The sequence below is a fragment of the Muscardinus avellanarius genome, assembly GCF_963383645.1.
Source record: "Muscardinus avellanarius genome assembly, chromosome: 5".
NCBI lineage: Eukaryota > Metazoa > Chordata > Mammalia > Rodentia > Gliridae > Muscardinus > Muscardinus avellanarius.
Window position 1 is genome coordinate 104,543,797 of NC_137790.1, and position 19,980 is coordinate 104,563,776.

General features: G+C 41.0%; 1 protein-coding gene across 8 annotated transcripts in view; it reads left to right on the top strand.

Annotated features, from left to right (window-relative positions):
• The window catches only part of TNIK (TRAF2 and NCK interacting kinase), a gene marked incomplete at both ends in the record, with an annotated part of 420,471 nt that overhangs the window by 268,569 nt on the left and 131,922 nt on the right, over positions 1-19,980 (top strand). For all 8 annotated transcript variants that reach the window (XM_080695833.1, XM_080695834.1, XM_080695837.1 and 5 more), the window contains one exon: positions 2,808-2,933. In XM_080695833.1, the coding sequence (XP_080551959.1) occupies positions 2,808-2,933 (126 nt within the window). The remainder of the gene's footprint in view (positions 1-2,807; positions 2,934-19,980) is intronic.

The window sequence follows — 19,980 nt, forward strand, 5'->3', positions numbered from 1 at the left end:
CTGCAACCAGAAAGGGGTGGAGCCCAAGCTCAGCATGTGCTGCTCCATCCCCCCTCGTCCTTTGGACCCCTCCAAAATTCAATGCATGTGCTTTGCACATTGTCAGAATCACCTCCGTTTACCTTTGTAAAGTGGTGGAAGATGTGCTGTCTTCGTTCTGACTCTAGTACTGTTTATTTTAGATTTAATTAAACCCAGACTATACTTTTATTTAACCGTTTCATAAGTTCTTATTTTGAATGGTACTGTAAGCTCTTTCAAGGCACATCACCCACCGTCCAGTGGAGGAGCCAGGAGGGAGGCAGGCAGCAACTACTTGTAGAAGCAGCTGACTTCTCACCAGCACCACTGGAGCTGAGCCGTCAGCCGCAGTTGGATGTGGACCTGTGTGTTTCCTTACCTCGCGACCTTGCCTTTTAATCCAAGCAGCTGTAGGTGCTGGTGTGCCACTGCCCACAGGAACCCTCAGGTTGCTTTCCTCCCCTTTGATAAAGGCTTCCTCAAAGTACTGCACTTGCATCCTACATTCATCCACAATTATTTGGCTCCACACTGCAACCTAAAAATAGCTAATATGCATTGCACGACCCCTGGACAAGGTGAAGGTTGGAGAAGGTCATTCTCCCCATAGGTGTGCAATGTAGGTTTAGGCAGCTTCCTGGCCCATACCTGCAGGCAGAAATGCCTTGGTGGGCAGTGTGCCATCATGCCCTGCCTCGGCTGCCAGCCCAAGCCCTCTCCTTTCCAGCCCTTCCTCACTGTTAGAGCTGAGTGCATCTCCTTAGCTCAGCATCCCCAGCATATGTTCTATTTTGAGATCACCTAGGGTTTGATCTAGTTAAACCATGTGATGCCTAACATTCTTTAGTTCTCCTAGGTTTGCAATTCTCCATTGTTTTTAGTAAAACTTATATGGATGGTAAGGAAATGTCAGCATTCCCCTGTTCTCCTTTTTCTATTCTTATCTGTTTCTTCTAGCCTCACTACTGCTGCTCTCAGCAGTGGGCCCTTTGTGAGTCTTTATACTTGTATTTCCACTTATTCGCGGGCACTTTGCTTGTGCTGATGACGTGACAGAAGACAAACACAGGCAGGATTCCTCTGTTAATGGGTGCAATAGACTGGTAGGGGACGACAGTTCTGATAGGTCTACAAGGAAGAAACAGGGTGTTTCAGGTGGCTAGAACCAACATAGGGAGACTGAGAAGCTTTACTGACAGGAACTCTAGAACAGAGATATGAAGTAGAGGAAAACTTACAACCTGTGGAGAAGAGAGTAGAGTAACAGGGCGGTGATGGCTCAGTGTGATGCTTGCCTGCATCCCAGTATGAAGGAAAGTAGAAAGCTGTGACAAGATTTAGAGGGGGATGGACTTGACATCGCCTGACACAATCAAGGAAGAATGTGTAGAAAATACATGAAGAAAGGAAGAGGAAAGGAAGACGTCACACTTGGGAAACTGTGGGAGGGTCCACTACTGCAGGCACATTGAAGGAGGTTGTGCTGCTAGGGAGGTAAGGGTGCAGGCAGGAGACACGCCTGGGTGGTCTTTCAAGTCACGGTAATGTCATATCTTACGTCTAGGAACAGTCCTTGCTTACTGCTACATCAAAAACAATTATTTTGGAACAGAAACCCTTTCCATCAACCTCAAAAAGCACTGTTTTGCAGTCCAACTGAGGTGTACACATCAATAAAATAATCGGAGCACATGCACCCTCCACAATAAATGCCAGGACCAACTAGGTCCACTCCAAGTTGAAGCTCAGAATGAATAAAAACTCACTATTAGGAAACTAACGGTGGGAGAGTTGTCTCTTTCCATGCACTTGCCCCACGGCATCCCTCCTTTCCTTTCATGTCAAGTTTCCTGAAGGTGAGATGGGTACTTCTGCCTTGTGAACTGCTCAGATCTAGAGGACTTACCATGCTCCTTTGCCACCTGACTTTCATTGCCTTCAGTCAGGCACTTCAATAAAAGTAGGCTTCAAAGAAAATGAACCTAACAAAATTTAAATTGAGAGTCTGTGGTTTTTTTTTCCCTTTTCTTTTCCTCAGTCTCTCCTGTAGCAGACCTGATCAGAGATACTCAAAAGTTAGAGCTTCCAGAAGACTAGTGCATTTGTCAGCTTTTTTTTTTTTTTTCAGTGACCTAATACCTGACAAGAACAGCTTAGAGGAGGAAAGATTTATTTGCAGAGGTTCAGTACAAGGCGGAAACATCATCATGATGGCAAGGCATGGTAGAGGAACGCTGCTCAGCGGGTGGCAGGAACAGTCATCAGGGCCACACCCCCAGTGGTCTACCTCCTGCAGCCACAGAGTCCCTTATCCTTATCACCCAGTAAATCCATTCAAATTATTAATCCATCAATAGATTGATCCACTGATGAGATGATGGCCTTCATGATTCAATTATTTCACCTCTAAACATTTCAACATTTCTACATTGCCAGCACATGAATATTTCTGGGGGACATTTCATATCTAACGCCTAGTATTGAATTTTATCTAAATAATTGTCTGACTACCCTGATTTTCTCCAGGTAAAAAATAACAATGTTTCTTTTTTCTTCTTCCAACAGATTGCATGCTATACTTATTAGCTGTAAAAAGAGAAAGACTCCTTTGGATTAACAATGTATTCTTTTGTACACTTTCATTTTGGTCTCATATAATAGTAATTCTTTGATCACCATAAAAGAAAAAAATTTAGAAAGATCATAGTATTTCCAAGTTAATATAGATGAATTGAAGGATGAAACTCCACAGTTGCTCTTCATGACTGACTGTTGTTTTAATGTAGGATGAAGAGGAAGAAATCAAACAAGAAATTAACATGTTGAAGAAATACTCTCATCACCGGAATATTGCTACATACTATGGTGCTTTTATCAAAAAGAATCCTCCAGGCATGGATGACCAACTTTGGGTACGTAGCACTTTTTTTTAATTTTTATTTTTTATAAGTGGAACATATTGCGAGTGGTGTACATTTACATTGTGCTTCACGCCCTTCCCCCTCCATTTCCCTCCCCCCCAATAGAGAGTGTCCAGGTTAACCATGTTGTATTTATGCTATTACACATATTCGTATGTAGCTCCTCCATTGAACAACCTCAGCTTTCTTCCTCTCCTCTCCTTCCGTTCAAGCTTTGCTGAGATTTCCCCTCCATCATCCGGAGTCCCTCTGGTATTACCACTACTCCCTAGCTTGGGCATATTAGAGAGAACATATGTCCCTTCTCTTTCTGTACATAGCACTATTCAAATTTGCTTTTATTACATGAAGAAAATTCATTGCCAAATGGACCGTCCTTATAAGTGAACTTGAATGCATAACCTTAGCCCCCATGATTTTTATAACACTGTTTTTCAAGGTTTTGTCTCATTTTCTTGAACACCACTCCATCTTTTCAATATCTAAATCTTCTGTCCTTTAATACAGACATCCCCAAAACTGCTTGTTAATTCCTGAAGGGAAGACGTCTCCACTCACTGACAATATTTTACATTATTTTAACCATATTTTAGGCAATAAGACCATAAACTTACTATTTAGGAATTATATTATGTATTCCAATTCATTGAAGCAGGCATTATTATTCTGACTTCTTGGATGATGAAACTAGGGTTTGATGAAACTAGGGATGATGAAACTACGTAGACAAGCAATGGTGGAGCTTGGGTCCAACTAAACTCTGTGCGGTTCTTTCTTCATATCTATCACTAATGTGTGGATGGCTCTAAAATATAAATTTCAAATTCAATGAGTAAAATAACACAGTGTCTGATCCCTCTGCAGGGACTCTGCAGAGGTTTCCCTGCCCTGCATCCTCTGTGGCTTAGCCAGTCTGTAAGAGAGCTCTAATTGACTGTTTCACCAAGAGTAATTTCAGGTTGTTTGGTATAGAACCCTTGTCCCCACTCTGCCCAGTATAGATTGCCTTCCTCATTTCTGTCACTAAAACTGTCATTCACTTAGACCTCAGCAGGCTTATAATGTTGACATGGTTTGACCTTGCCTTGCCAATTTTATAACCACCCTCCTAGTCCAGGCCATGCAGTGGGAGCCTGGACTGTGCCGTAGCCTCCCTCTTGATCTGTGTCCCTCTGTCTCCTAATTCTCTGTTCATCTCAGATGAAGCTACTAGATCAATGGCTCCAAAATACCCTTGTTACCACTACTGTCTTGCTCCTCTTCTAGAGGTCTTGGCATGACCAAGATTTACTAAATTACTAGGTGCCTACAACATGCCAAACACTGCTTGCTAACATTGCTGGATGTGGATCCAGTACTGACTGTTTCATGGAGAATTGCTAAAGAGCGCAGACTTGGATAGAAGTTACCCTTTAAAATTTTTTTTTGGTACTGGGAATTTAGCCCAGGTATGTTCTATCTCTGTGCTATACCCAGCCCTATTTTATTTTTATTTTGAAACAGGGTTTCACTAAGTTGCTGAGAGGTTGGCCTCGAACTTGAGATCCTCCTGTTTCAGCCACCCAAGTACTGGGAAGTTACTCTTTTAATACATGTGACATTTACAGTCCAACTGAGAAAACAAAACATACTGAGCAAATGCAATTGGTAACAAAAATGAATATAATGATGTTAGCTGGAAAACCAGCAAGATTGCATGTCATTTACTATTGAATACTCCGTCTTTGAAAGTGAAAAGAGCCACTGAGAGTTTTTTTCAGGTAAGACTCAAGAAACACTTTGGGGTAAATAAATCCATTTTTTATAATTACATGGATTTATATATTTTATGTGATTTCTGAAAAAGGTACAGTAGATCTTAATTATGGCCACTAAATGTATAGTTTATGTAAATATGAAGATTAAAAACATAAAAGTAGAGTCGACATGGTGGCACATGCTTGTAATCCCAGAATTGGGAGGCTGAGACAGGAGGGTCTCAGCTCACAGACAGCCTCAGCTACTTAGTGAGGTCCTTTGCAACTCAGTGAGACCCTGTTTCAAAATAAAGAATAAAGAAGTAGGGCTGGGGGTATAGCTCAGAGGTCGAATGCCCTCGAGTTCTATCCCGAATGCCCTTGAGTTCTATCCCCAGACCTGCAACATATATGTGTGTGTGTGTAATGTCTCTCTCTATATATGTTATATATATATGTGTATATGTATATAATATATATGTATATATATGTATATGTACGTATGTATATGTATATATGTAGTTGGAGAAAAAAAGTGACTGTATAATCCCAAGGATAGGTATATGACAACAGAGAAATAGGCTATAAAATAATTCTGATGGATGTAACTATGAATTTAAAATAGATTTTTATTACCAAAAAACTAAAATGCAAATAACTAATGTAGGAAAAAATTTCACTTCATATATGATGAGTAAATAATGTAAGACCTTTCAAAGATAAAGAATTATCATAAATCATTAGAAAGATAGAAAACTGCTAATAGAAACATGGAGTTAAGGACGAAGCAGCAAATGAAAAGCATCAGCTACCAGTAAAAATATTGTTCTTACTAGTAATATAAGTGCAAAAGAAACAAAGGCCAATGCCATTTCTTACCTAGTAAATTGAAAAATATTTTTAGATAGACATATATACACAGTGCTCATGTACATGGCTATTGGTACACTTAACCCAGCACAGCTGGAATACACACAGATGCAACATGCACATGTACACTTGCGTACCCAAATACATGAAGATATATGCATATGTATTCCAAAGAATCCGCCTTACTTTTAAACAAATATCTTTGCAAGCATAAATTTTCCAAAATGAATATTTGTGTGACTACATAAATATGTATGTAGACATTAACCAGTAGGCCAGGCATCATGATGCACACCTCTAAATCAGTAGCTGGGAGGTTGAGATAGGAAAATCACAGGTTGGAGGCCAGCCTCTACAACTTAGTGAGGACCTCAGCAACTTAGCAAATAAAAATAAAAGAACCGAGTACAATTCAAAGGTAGAATGCCCCTGAGTTCAACCTCTAGTAACTTAACACACACACACACACACACACACACACACACACACCCCAAAATGAAAATAATTTAAGCAATAGGAATTCATTTGAGATGCTATTACATAATTAAATTGATGTAGATCTATATTTCAATAAATAGATAAGCACTGAGAATTTCATGTTTCTAAAAGCCTTTTGAGCAATTATAATTAAATATACTATCTTTTAACTTTTGTAAAACAAGAAAAAAAACTAAACGTATATACATATATTGATATAGTTGGAATTTCTGGAATAAAACACAGTAAATGGTGTTAAAAATATTTGCTTTTCTAGGTATTAATTTTAGCGATTTAATTTTAAGGCATTTTCCTCTTTTGAGCCTGCTTTGCTCCCAGTCTTTTCGTGAACAAGGTACCTGACCACTTGTTCTGCTCGGGCTGTTCTGATCCTCAGAGTGACGGTCGCTCTTGAGCGCAAGGACTGTTTCTTTCGTGTCCCAGTGTCGTCCTCTGCACTCAGAAGGTACTGGGCAATATTATCCTCACAAAGCATTGATTTGAGAATGAAAGGGATAACATTGGTAGAAACCTGGTTGCACCGGGCGTGGTGGTGCATGCCTGTAATCCTCGTGCTTGGGAGGCAGAGACAGGAGGATCACGCAGGTTCGAAGCCAGCGATGTGCGCTGGCTTAGAAGACCCTGTTTCAAAAAAAAAAAAAAAAAAAGTATAAAATAGGTCTGGGAGCCGGGCGTGGTGGCGCACGCTTGTAATCCCCGCGCTTGGCGCTTGGGAGGCAGAGACAGGAGGATCGCGCAGGTTCGAAGCCAGCCGCGCGCGCTGGCTTAGGAGACCCTGTTTCCAAATAAAAATGTAAAAAAAAAAAATAGGTCTGGGAGTGTAGCCCGGAGGTAGAAGGGCTTCCAGGAACCCCAGTACCACCAAATAAATAAATAAATAAATAAATAAATAAATAAAATAAAATAGGTCTGGGTGTGTAGCCCAGAGGTAGAAGGGGTTCCAGGAACCCCAGTACCACCAAAAAAAAAAAAGAGAAAGAAAGAAAGAAAGAAAGAAAGAAAGAAAGAAAGAAAGAAAGGAAGGAAGGAAGGAAGGAAGGAAGGAAGGAAGGAAGGAAGAAAGAAAGAAAGAAAGAAAGAAAGAAAGAAAGAAAGAAAGAAAGAAACCTGGTTGCTACACATGCTTTTGAGTTCAGTTTCCCTTGGGGCTACAGGCTCAACAGGATGACCCGGTGGCTGGAATATCTTTGTGTTCTCAAAGGACTTCTACCTTGTCAAGAACTCAGCATTTTATGCCTGGCACCACTTCACACCCTTAGGCCATAACCTGACACCCCCACTCGCAGTTTTCTTGAGGCATGACTGACAGATGATATAATGCTGATGAGTATATGGAGAACTGTTGGGGGATGTTAATAAGCCCAGCCCTTGTGAGAAGCACCACAATGGTCCCTCCAAAAATTAGAAATAGAACTGCCATATGCTCTAGCATTCTAGCCTTCGTACATTTCCAGAAGAAATGGGATCAGTGTGTCCAAGAGGCACCTGCACTCTTTTGTCCTTTGTAGCATTATTCACAATAGACAGAAATAATAGCCACTTTTATGCCATCTGTGGAAAGGGTTTTCATTTGGTCAGAGCTGAAGTTCCAAATTTAAAGGAAATATTAATGTAGCTTTGCCGAACTTATCACCTGAGGCAATGCAGCTGTCTCTAGACCTGTCTCATCTGACTGTTAATTCCATTTCCTTTTTGAGGCGGGCACAGAGAATAGTTGATCTTCTTGGATTTGGATATTTATTCACCAATTGTTAGTTGAGGGGAGGTGAGTCGCATCGGGCAGAACATGACTCATTTTCATCTTTCTCCTAATCCTGAGATATTTTTAAAACTGGAAGAAAAATCAGTTGTAATTCTTTTCCTGGCTCCCAGTGAAACTAATTGACTTTCCCAGGACCTCCAAGCTCACTAATGTATGGTGAAGGAATCAAATGCCAACATCCTAAAACATGATTGTAATCCCCATGCTTGGGAGGCTGAGACAGGAGGATCACACAGTTTCGAAACCAACCTCAACTACTTAGTGAGGCTCTCAGCAACTTAGTGAGACCCTGTTTCCAAATATATTATAAAATAGGTCTGGGAGTATAGCCCGGAGGTAGAAAAGTCCCTGCGTCCCGCCCCCAGTAACACAAAAAAGAATAAATAAAATAAAACATGATCAGATTGTGGGTGCCTATTTAGCCTGGTCTGAAGTTCTGTGAAAGGCACTAGAATTTTTTTTAATGAGAAAACTTCAGTCCATTTTCAGACTGGCATTTGGAGAAGGCAACAAGAGTATTTGCATCTCCATGAGTTTAAGAGACTTGGGGTATTTGATACCCTGAAAATGAGTCACCACCTGCCAGTTCTCACCTCGGTGATTTCTCTTTTCCTCGAGTTGGCTGTGGTAGCCGGGAACCAAGAGCCTGGATGTCTATAGGCCCTTTAGTTTATTCACCACTGACTGGTCCAACAGACATATCAAGCACTCGCTGGGTACAAGGCACTCTTCTAAGCACTCTGGATACATTAGTGAGCAAAACTGATTAGATTCCCCAGTTAAATGCAGCTTACATTGTTGCTGTAGATGACAAACAATAAATATGATGGAAAATAAAATTAGAGAGAATGCTGGAAGTTGGTGATGGCCTGCTGTTGCTGGGGAAGGTTAGTGGGAAGTACAGGTATGGTTTGCAGGGTGTTGCGAACTAAATGTTTATGTCCTCCTGAAAATTCTTATGTTGAAATCCTAACCCTGTAGCATGATGGTTTTAGAAGGCAGAACTTGCTGGAAGTGCTGAGGATAGAACCCAAGGTGTGCCGGGCAAGGACTCTAGCACTGAGCTACATCCCCAGCCCATGATATGGGCTTTGGGAAAGTGATTAGGTCATAAGGGTGAGCTCCCATGACTGAGATTAGTGCCCTTATAAAAGAGACCCCGAGAGCATCTTCTCTATTTTCAAGAAGGCAGCAGTGTGCAGCCAGAGCGGCCCCTCATCAGGACTCAGCCTTGCTGGCACCCTCCTCCTAGGACTGCCAACCTCTGCAATTGTGAGAAGTACTTTTCTGTTGCCTAAAAGCCTGCTGGGCTATGTATGGTACCTTGCTATAGCAGCCTGAAGTATGTCACAGTGGTGAGTAGAGTGGCCAGTGTGAGCCCATGATAGGTAACTTGAGGAAGGCATTCCTGGCCTGCTGTTTGCTGAGGATAACTTTGAGACCATTGTGACCGGAACGGAGTGAGTGGAAGAGAGATGCAAAAGTCGTACCTGGGGCTGGATTCTGCTGGTCTGTACAGGCCATCGAAGAGGCCCCCAGCTTTTACTCTGCATGAAGTGAGGGCATGATTGGAGAGCTCTGAAGTAATGGGATCTGACCCACAAAATGAATGGGACACTTTGACTGCTGGGTTGGGAGCAGATTGGATGGGCACACAGATAGAAGCAAGGAAACCAGTTAAGAGTTTGAGTAAGCTCACCGCCTCCTGAATTTGGTAGAGGGGGGATTGCAGGTAGTGAGTACTTCAAACTGGACCACTTGGGGGAGAAATTCTGCTTTCACATATATTTTCCCCACCTGTAATGAAATACAAATAACAAAATATGGCATTTTTAGCACCCCCCCCCCCTCATTCTACTGGTCAGATTCTGGTCCATGCATAAAGCCGTTCTGACCTTCCCCACTAGCAATCATCTAGTAGTTTCTATGTCACTGAAGATGAGATAAAAGCTATGAAAGGACTTATGAATGTGAGCACATCATTTTTTTTCTAGTTGTGCTTCTATGTGATAGCAAACTGAGGAGGAATTTGGGAGAAGCAAGCAATATAGAAATATATTAGTTAGAAAATTAGTATCAGTTTGCAATATTGGTAGGAATTTGGTTACAGAATATGATAATGCATATATATTACAAAGCCTCTGACCCCTAAATTTGCATCATCCTATGTTACTGAGAATGATGGGACATAATATTTTTCACCTATTTATCAATGTACCAAGTACTGTGTTTGTTAACATTGTTATATGATTTCATTGGATCTCAGTAGCCACTCTACAAATTAAAATATCATTCTTTCCACTTTACAAATGAATAAATTAGGCTCAGAGAAGTTAAGACATTTGTCCATGCAAATCTGCCCAAGCACCGAGCTTGTTAATGATGAAGCTGATGTGCTACCCACCCTAAACTGTCTGATGTCAGGACCGTGCCTTTAAAGCTTGCACTTTTCTCCTTTTGGTCATGAAAAATGATTCTGATACTAAAGGTTCATGTTCCAAATAGGATTGAAGCTTTTTGCTTATTTAAATTTATTTTGACCTTACCTTAAGCTTCATTCCTCCGTTCCCAAATATTCAGAGGATAGGAGGCACTGTTAGCTACTCATAAGACTCCTGTGAAGTCTAATAAATACATTTTGAAAAGTACATTAAGCCTTTTGGGAATGTCTTTTCAAATAATTGTAAAGGTCAAAGATAGTTGACTCTTCAGACTAATGGCATTTTGTTAGGATTACATTTATATAAAATATTATTATAGATTATATAGAGACATCACTTATATAACCAAAAGCATCAGTTTCTGACATTTATTCCCTGTGTTCAGACTAACTATGTGAAATGTTTCCCAGGTATTTCTCTGGAGGTAGCTAGGGGACAGAGGTTAGTAATATCTCACCAGCCAATAGATGTGCTGTTTCGGGTGCTTGATTGAATTATAATCTGTGCGGATTCTATCAGTCTTCTTGTAGAGATAAACTCTCGTTTAGTACCTGCTCTTTGTGGGAACACAACTACTTCTGATAATGGCCAAGTAATTCACCTTTATCAACCGCTCAGGGTCTGATCCAGAAATCAAAACAGGGAGCTCTTTCAATAAAGATTCTGATCTCTGGGAGACAAGTCTAGCTGTGACACACAACATTACCATCTCATTCAGTCAAATCACAGGGTGAGAAGCTGGCCTGTTTTGCCATTTTCTGCTCAGATACCGGGAAAGAGTAAGAAATACTACCCATTAAGTGCACTAATTTCTCTGAAACGAGAACACATAAGCGCACATATTTTTGCTGTCTCTGTTGATACCACCATAACAGTCACAGGGCTAGAATGTCTTGTAAAAGAAAATAAACTTCTAATTAGCATCCAAAATGTAGACTGGTCAAATAAGATTGCAGATTATTGTGCTCCAATGGCTCAGGAAGCCTTTCATGAGACTGTAACTCTGTAGACTTGCAAAGCTGAGAGTTAATAAATCATATTGTACCCATCTGATGGGCATTCTAGAGGTTGGCTGCAACCTGGCTTGAAATCCAGAGACGTGGATTCTACCCTGGAAAGCAGTGTCTCTCTCATTTGCTTTCTACCTTATAAAAATTATAATATTTGACTGGGTTTGAGTTTGCAAACTGGCAGCACAGAGGCCAAATATGTTTTGTTTGGTTCACATAAGTTAGGGCTATTTAAATTATGCCAACATTGAGAAAATAGAACAGTTCCACATAAAAGTTTGAATTTCCTGAAAAGTTTGGAAAATCAAATGATCTAGAAATATTGGGCTTAAGGTCCCAAATAGCAGCAGTGCTAGAGAAGGACACAATTGTTTCAAGGACACATGCCATCCATTTCCTCCAGAAGTTCCATAGATCCATTGTCTTCCTACATACTCAGCTTTTGCATTAACTGCCAATGAGATACCCTTTCTAGAATACCCACTGACATTGCCCACAACCCCCAACCCTAAATCTGCTATAGTTTAGATTTATATTGATGCTACATCATGGCTTGGCAAAAATCACTCTCTCCTCAATTTGCATTGTTTTAAGAGTTCATTGTAAGACGCTGCAGATAACACTATGAAATATTAAAGCAGGGCATTGTGACACATGCCTGTACCTACAGTATTTGGGAGGTTGAGATAGAAGGATTACAGGTTCAAGGCCAGCAGCAGCAACTTAATGAGACTCTGTTTTATTTATTGTTTTTGTATTTTTATTTTTATTTTTATGCTTTTTTAAAATTAATTAATTTATTTTTTAAATTGGTGCATTGTAGTCATATATCAATCACATTGGAGTACAAGACTTGAGAGGATATACAAACACACATCATCCAATTAGCCGTCATCCAGCCCCCATCCCATTCCCTCCCCCTCCCTCCATCCCATGCTTCTTTGGTGATTAACTTAGATACATTTGTTTATGTACCTCCTGCGTTTTAAAGAGGCTCCATCCTCCACTATTACATACCCTCTGATTGGTCACATAAGTTGCTTCACTATAGGGCCCTTTCTATAGCTCAACCTCTTCCTGTTGCCCCTTTCCTCCTAGTTATTGCTGATTAGGAGAAGCGTCTGATTTATATTTTCTGTGATATTTCTCTGTGCATGCTGCGTTGCAAGTACCGATCCCACTCTTGACGGCCCCAGTAGTGGCCTGGCTACTCAGTGGACTGATCCAGACCTCACTGGCTCAAGCAGCGGCCTTGCCTCGTGGGAGGCCCCGGTTCTGGTCTCGCTGGCCCCCACACCAGCATAACCCCTCAGCTGGCTTTGATCCCGGCCTCAGAGGCCCCAACACTGGCCTAGCCTCACGGCAGGCTCCGATGCCAGCCTCGCTGGCCCCAGCACCTGCCTAACCCCTCGGCAGGCTCCGATCCCAGCCTTGGAGGCCCCATCACCGGCCTTGCCTCACGGGAGGCTACGATGCCGGCCTCGCTGGCCCCAGCACCGGCCTAACCCCACGGCAGGCTCTTATCCTGGCCTCGGAGGCCCCAGTACTGGCCTTGCCTCACGGCAGACTCTGATACCGGCCTCGCTGGCCCCAGCACCGGCCTAACCCCTCAGCAGGCTCTGATCCCGGCCTTGGAGGCCCCAGCACCGGCCATGCCTCACGGCAGGCTCCGACGCCAGCCTCGCCTCACGGCAGGCTCCGATGCCAGCCTTGCTGGCCCCAGCACCGGCCTAACCCCTCGGCAGGCTTTTATCCAGCCTCGGAGGCCCCAGTACCGGCCTTGCCTCAAGGCAGGCTCCGATGCCGGCCTCGCTGGCTGAGACTCTGTTTTAAAAAAAATGCCACATGTAGTGGTATACACTTATAATTGAAGTACTTGGGAGGCTGAGACAGGAAGATCACAGGTTCATACCCAACCTTAGCAATTTAGCAAGCCCCTCTGCAACATAGTGAGACCTTGTTTCAAAGAATAGAAAGTAAAATAGGGATGGTGTTATAGCTCAGAGCTGGGATGCCCTTGGGTTCATCCCCTAGTATCACAATAAATAAATAAATAATAAATAAATAAATAAATAAATAAATAAATAAATAAATATGGGGGTGTGGCTTGGGGTAGAATGCTCTTGGGTTTAATCCCCAATACCACACACCCACAAAAAATGAGCCTGAGCCTTTGAACAGTTGATTAAAATCTTGGTTCTCTGGACCAAGAGTGAGGTTTTTCTTTATTTTCTATTGTTTTAACCAGTGATTGTCAATTCAAAGCTAGGTCGGTTGTCTGGAGATGTGGTTGAATCCAATTGCTTAAGAGTAGAAAATTTTAATGCTAAATCTGGTAAATATATGAGTGCCTAAAATGGCAAGAAGAGTGATTGTAAACAGTCAGTGTCACAACTGTGTCCCTGCATGACCTACAGAGACAGAATGTAAGTTACTCAGATTTAAACACAGATCTTAGATACAACTAATTTAATACCTTGCAATGAGGTCCTACGTTCACCTCAATAGAGCCATTTTAAATTGAGCGGGGGGGGGGGGGGCTGGTTTAAAGGAAGGGGAGGGGAAGATAGTATCATTGACCATGTGTACATATTTTCATATACCAATGTCAATCTTAGTACTCTGTATTGGGAAGGGGAAAATTGAGGAGGCACTGTAGGGTGGGGGACCAAGTGCTATGTGCATGTATGTCACGGTCAACATGGCTTACATTATGATGTGAGACTATCATGTACCAATAAAAGCACATTCTAAAAAGTTAACATGATTCTTGGACGAGTAAGTGAAACTGACTTCTTTTATCCCAAAGAACTTTATTTGAACTGTGTTTAAACTGTTTTTCACCCTAGGAGAAGGAAGACTTTATGTACACCCACAGTTATTTTGCTAATGATCTATGCAACCCTTCTGGTTACTATTTTTAGATAGTTTTGAGCTACTGTTTCTATTTATATTGTGCTTCTTAGAATCCTCAACTACTGAAATGCTGAGTCCTAAATTCTCTGAGGCTAGGATTTTTAAATTTTTTCTTTTATATTTTTAACCTGTTTGAAAACTTTCTCCCATATTTCCATCCTAAATTCTTCAGTTTGGGAGTAACATTCCAAGATGAAGAGCTGTACATTCTATGATCAGACCTATGGACAAAATGTGCATGTAACGATTTATTCCAACTGAGGAACACTGAGGAAGGTCTTGCAGGCCTTCTGTGTAATTTGAGCACCATCACAGCTAACTTCGCCTGGGTTTCCTTGAATGTTGTCTTGCTGAATTCGAGGTGTCTGCCTGCTTAGATGCAGGCTACTGTTGAGCATGTCTGGGGGCCTGTCCTTTGGCAAGCTTCAGTTTGCTAGAAATGCCAGTGAGCTCAGTATATTCAAAGTGCCTGTGTCATTCTCTGAGTCTGAAGTTGTTCATTATCCAGAAGCTGTACTACAACGTTTTGGACACTTTACAGCCTGCAGAGCACATCTTTGTATCTTTGGAAAAGTTAGAGTTTATCGTTTTTTCAAACTCAAAAATAAAATTCAGAAACCAAAAGATTTTTTCCCAAAATACGTGATAGCTTAAAAATCAATGTAAACGGCTGTTGAGGTTTTACTTTGCAAATCTGAAATTCTAATAGCTTTACTTCACTTCAGTCAACTGAAATGTTAATGTATTCCTACATATACAAACCAATTTTTATTTTGTATTTTCTATTTGTATAGCCACATATTTTATATTGTGAGACTTAAATTGTCTTTAATAAATGAAGCAACTTTTTATAACAAAGTCACAGAACTTGGGTTCAGTGTCCACCTTTCTTTTTTTTTTTTTTTTTTTTTTTTTTGGTGGTACTGGGGTTCCTGGAAGCCCTTCTACCTCTGGGCTACACTCCCAGACCTATTTTTGCATTTTTATTTGGAAACAGGGTCTCCTAAGCCAGCGCGCGGGGCTAGCTTCGAACCTGCGCGATCCTCCTGTCTCTGCCTCCCAAGCGCGGAGATTACAAGCATGCGCCACCACGCCCGGCGGGTGTCCACCTTTCTAAATAGTGCAGTGGAGAGGTGCATGGCTGTTCCCAACCACACATGATAAAGACACCTTGAGCCTCAGGGAGGCTTCTGGATCCTCAAGGTCAGTGGGCTGGCCCTTTGCACAGTTGTGAATTCTTGGAAGTTTCTCTCCTGCCTTTTCTTATGGTGTCTCCTCAGTGGTTGGTTCGTTTCAGGGAACTCTTTATCTGTCAGGACCCTTCCTCATCTACTCCTTGACTATTAAAGAGAAAGTATCTGTTAATAGTCGTTTATTCTAGTGAGTGACTGACTAGTGACATTGGAGAGGAATGGGTTCCAGTCAGGGTGTGCTGTGTTAGAGCCTGCAGTCTTAAAATACCATCTTAAAGCCTTGTTTCTTGTTTCAGGCACTTAAGACCAATGAACTAGCAAGTGAGTGAATCCTGTAGGGAACTCCTTGCTTCTGAGAATTAGTCGTTTCAAGTTCTTTCCAAGGCTCTTGAGGTTGGGAAGGGAAGGTCAGGAATGACCTCATCTGGTAATTCAAAGCTCCTCTCTGTGCCACTGATCCAGAGAGTCCTCTGTGACCAGCTGAGACTCAGACCCTAAATACCATCCCTGGAGGTGAGGAGCACAGGAGGGAATTTAAGTACTTCCCAAGCTCTAAAAGAAAACCTCCAGCTTGTCAGAAAACGTCTAACAGCCAGGCACAGAAACACACATGCCTGTAATCAATCCCCAATACTCGGAGGCTGATACAGAAGGACTGCAAGTTCTAGGCCAGACTGGGCAACTTAGTGAGACTCTGTCTCAAAATAATACAAAAAGGAGCCGGGTGTGGTGGCGCACTCTTGTAATACCAGCATTCGGGAGGCTAAGACAGGAGGATAGCGCTTCGCAGACAGCCTCAGCTACTACTTAGTGAGGCCCTTTGCAACTGAGTAAGACCCTGTTTCAAAATAAAGAATAAAAAATAGGGCTGGGGGTGTCACTCAGAGGTAGAATGTCCCTGGGATCCATCCCTAGTACAGCAAAAAAATAAAAAAATAAAGACTGGGAATATAGCTCAGTGGTCGAACATGCCTTGGTTTGATCCCCAGTATTGAAAACAACAAAAAAAAAAAAAAAAAAAAAAAAACCTGACAAAAATATGTAACAAATAACCATGCAAGTTGTAAAATATGACAGGCTTGCATTTTAAACAATTAGCCTTTTTTAAAACTTTAGATAGAAATACTATCCATGTTCAAGTGTTTTTTCTGATAATTTGGCCGGGTTCACTATGCTTTTTTAAAAATTTACTTTTAACATACTTTTATTAGTATACTGTACTTATATATCATAATGAGGTCTAAGGTGATGCATACATAAATAGATGCACACAGAAGTTGGTGTGTTTCCCTCTACATCCCAGCCCTCTCCCCGTCCTCCTGAACATATTAGTGAGGTTGGTATGGTACCTTATATATGGACATAGCATTATTTGAACTGTTTCCTTCATCAGTTCTCCTTTTCCCCTTCTCACCTCCCTCCCCATCCCTTTTTGCTATTCTTCTGGTCTCTCTCCTCAGGTATCCCAAGTCCCTTTTGTTTCCCATTTTTTCTTTAGCTTTCATAGATAAGAGAAAACACACGACCCTTGAATTTTTGAGATGGGCTGATCTCATTTAGGGCAATCTTTTCTAATTCCATTCATTTTCCTGCAAATTACATTTTCTTGTGTTTGAGTAGCCTCTGTTGTGTGCTATGCCACATTTTATTTACCCATTCCTCTATTGATTGGCACTTAAATTGGTTCTATAACTTGGCTATTATAAATTGTGCTGCTATAAACATGTATATACATGTAGCACTACAGTATTCTGACTTTAATTCTTTGGGAAAGATACTGGGGAATTATATAGCTGGGTCTTAAAGTGGTTCCATTTTTAGGCTTTTGAGGAATCTTCAAACTGATCTCCATAGTGGTTGTACTAAGTTACAATCCCACTAACAGTGCATAGGAGTTTTCATGTTCCCTCTACACCCCTAGGACCAGGCCCAGTGTGCCTGAGCACAGTTGTTTCCCACTCTTAGACCTGGTCTTCCTTCTTTCCTCCTAAGTTGCATGCATGCTCATTCCCATTTCTGACCCATTATTTATCTAGGTGGTGTTGAGAATGTCAAGTGTAAGATTTCTTTTAACCTCCTCACTCCCACTTCCTTCACAACTACCTTCCAAATAAAAAGATCAATTGTCCTGGAATTTACCAGTGTCTTCTTGCTATGTGATACAAACTCGAAAAAAAATGGCAAGTGTCTTTGGTACTCTTTTATTAATAAAGGTTTCAGGAAGACATGTGCCCAGTGCCCCTTATAAGCTACTTTCTCTCTGTCTCTTCACCATCCAAGTGAAGTAGCTGCTAAGAGCTTTACCTCCACAGACACATCAAACCTTTAGGGTTGACGCTTTTAATTTGTATTTCAGCATAGTGACGCTAGTGGGGAGGGGACGTTTCTGAGCCTGGGTTGATTATGAAACCTGCTGAAAGTCACTAAGCTAGTAGTTTAGAGCATTATGTTTTTAACCTTATTCTAGTTGAATAATGAGTGCATCATAACCAACCTCCATTTAGAAATAAAGGAAGAAAGAAGAATAAGAAAACAATAGTTTTGTAAATGGCTAAGTTATAAATCACTTATCCTAGTCCCTAGCACATGGTAAATTCTTAGTAAATGTTACCAAGCACTATTGTTCCAGATAAACTCTTTAAGAACTTTCTTTCTGGAGAATATTAATGATCCATTATTTCTTCCTTTTGAGATGTGAAGTTATTGACCTACCCCACCAGGCTCAGAGCGTTGAGCCCATTTCTGTTTATTAATGTGTGAGGTTACTTCTAAGGACGGGGGTCTCTCTTGCGTGGTGGCAGCAATAGTCAGTGTTGCTAGGTGGCTACAGGAACCCATTGTTTAGCAAGTGCTGGTTTTCTTCTTTCTTTCTTTTTCCTTTTTAAAAATCCATTACATAATTTACCAATCATTTTGTTCCACAGTGAGATGAAAAGAATTCAGCAGTCTTCGGCTGGAGTTGAATGGAGAAGCAAATTATAGAAATCACAGACATTAGTGCCTGGCTAGAGTGGGATTGTTTCCTACTGAATATTTGAAAGTATTTTGTCCAACCTAATTTTGAAAGGCTGGAGTCACTGGGCTTCCACTGCTTTCTTTGGGAACTGTAATTATGCGGCCTAATAGAGCTCAGTGGTAGGACATTTTCTCCAGCTGACATGGACGCAGTGGACACATGCATAGAAGCTCTGGCCACTGTGTTTTTCAAAGTGAGATTTGGAGAAAAGGCACAAATATGTTTTGCTCACTTGAGAAAATATTTTTTTTTCATTCTACCCAAGGATGATTCTTTGTTCCACCCTGCTGGCTTTGATCTATGACTGGCTACTTAATAGGATTTTCTCTTAACTTTGTGTTATGGAGGATCTTCCAAAATACACAAAGATAGACAAAGCAGTGTAATAAGCATTCATGTGCCAGATGTAGCCCCAACAGACTTAAAACAGCAGCTCATCCCACTCCTCCTCCTAGCCCAGCTACTTCCCCTCTTATAGTATTGTTTTGAAACAAGTTTTATTTCTATTTTTAAAATTCTGATAAAATACACATAATGCAAGTTTTAACTTAAAATATATGATTCAGTACCATCCAATATATTGACAATGTACAACCACCACCACTATCTAATTCTAAAAATATTCCTTACCCAAAAGGAAACTCTGTACCCATTAAGCAGTCCCACCTGCTTCTCCCAGATTCCTAGTCCCTTGCAGCCACTAATCAGCTTTCTATCTCCATGGACTTGCGTATTTGGATATTTCATATAAATGGAAGCATATGGCCTTTTCTGTCTGGCTCTTTCACTTGGCATAATGTTCTCATGATTTGTCCATTTTGTACCATGCATCAGCATTTGGTTCCTTTCAGTGATGGAAGAATGGTCCATTGTATGGATAGATCACATTTTATCTGTTCATCTCCTGATGGGTATTTTGGTTATTTCCACCTATTGTCTATTGCCAACAGTGCAGCATTGAACATTCATGCTCGGGCTTTTGTTTGAACATCTGTTTTCAGTTCTTTGGGTATATATCTCGAAGTAGGAAAAAAAAATGAGTCCTGTACAGATTCTATGTTTAACTTACCAAGGATATCACAAACTAGTTGCCACAGTGACTGTGCCAATTTACATTGCCATCCCCCACACAGGAAGATTTCAGTTTCTCTCAATTATAATCCTTGTGGGTATAAAGTGACATCTCACTGTGGGTTTAACTTGTTTATGTCTAATGACTAATGACATTGAACAACTTTTCATGTGAGTATTAGCCATTTTAGCCAGCCTTCTTTGAAGAAATGCCTGTTCAAGTCTTTTACCCGTTTTTAAATTGAATTGTCTTTCTGTTATTGAGTTGTAAGAATTAATTACATACTTTTTATATGAGACGCTTACAGATAAGTGAGTTGTAAATATTTTTATATTTTATAGATCACTCTTTTACTTTTTTGTGGTACTGGAGGTTGAATCCAGGGGCATTCCACCTCTGAGCTAAACCTCCAGCACTGTTTGATTGATTGATTGATTGATTGATTGATTGATTGATTTTTGAAACAGGATCTTGCCAAGTTGCTGAGGGTCTTGCTAAATTTCTGAGCCTGGTCTTGAACCTAC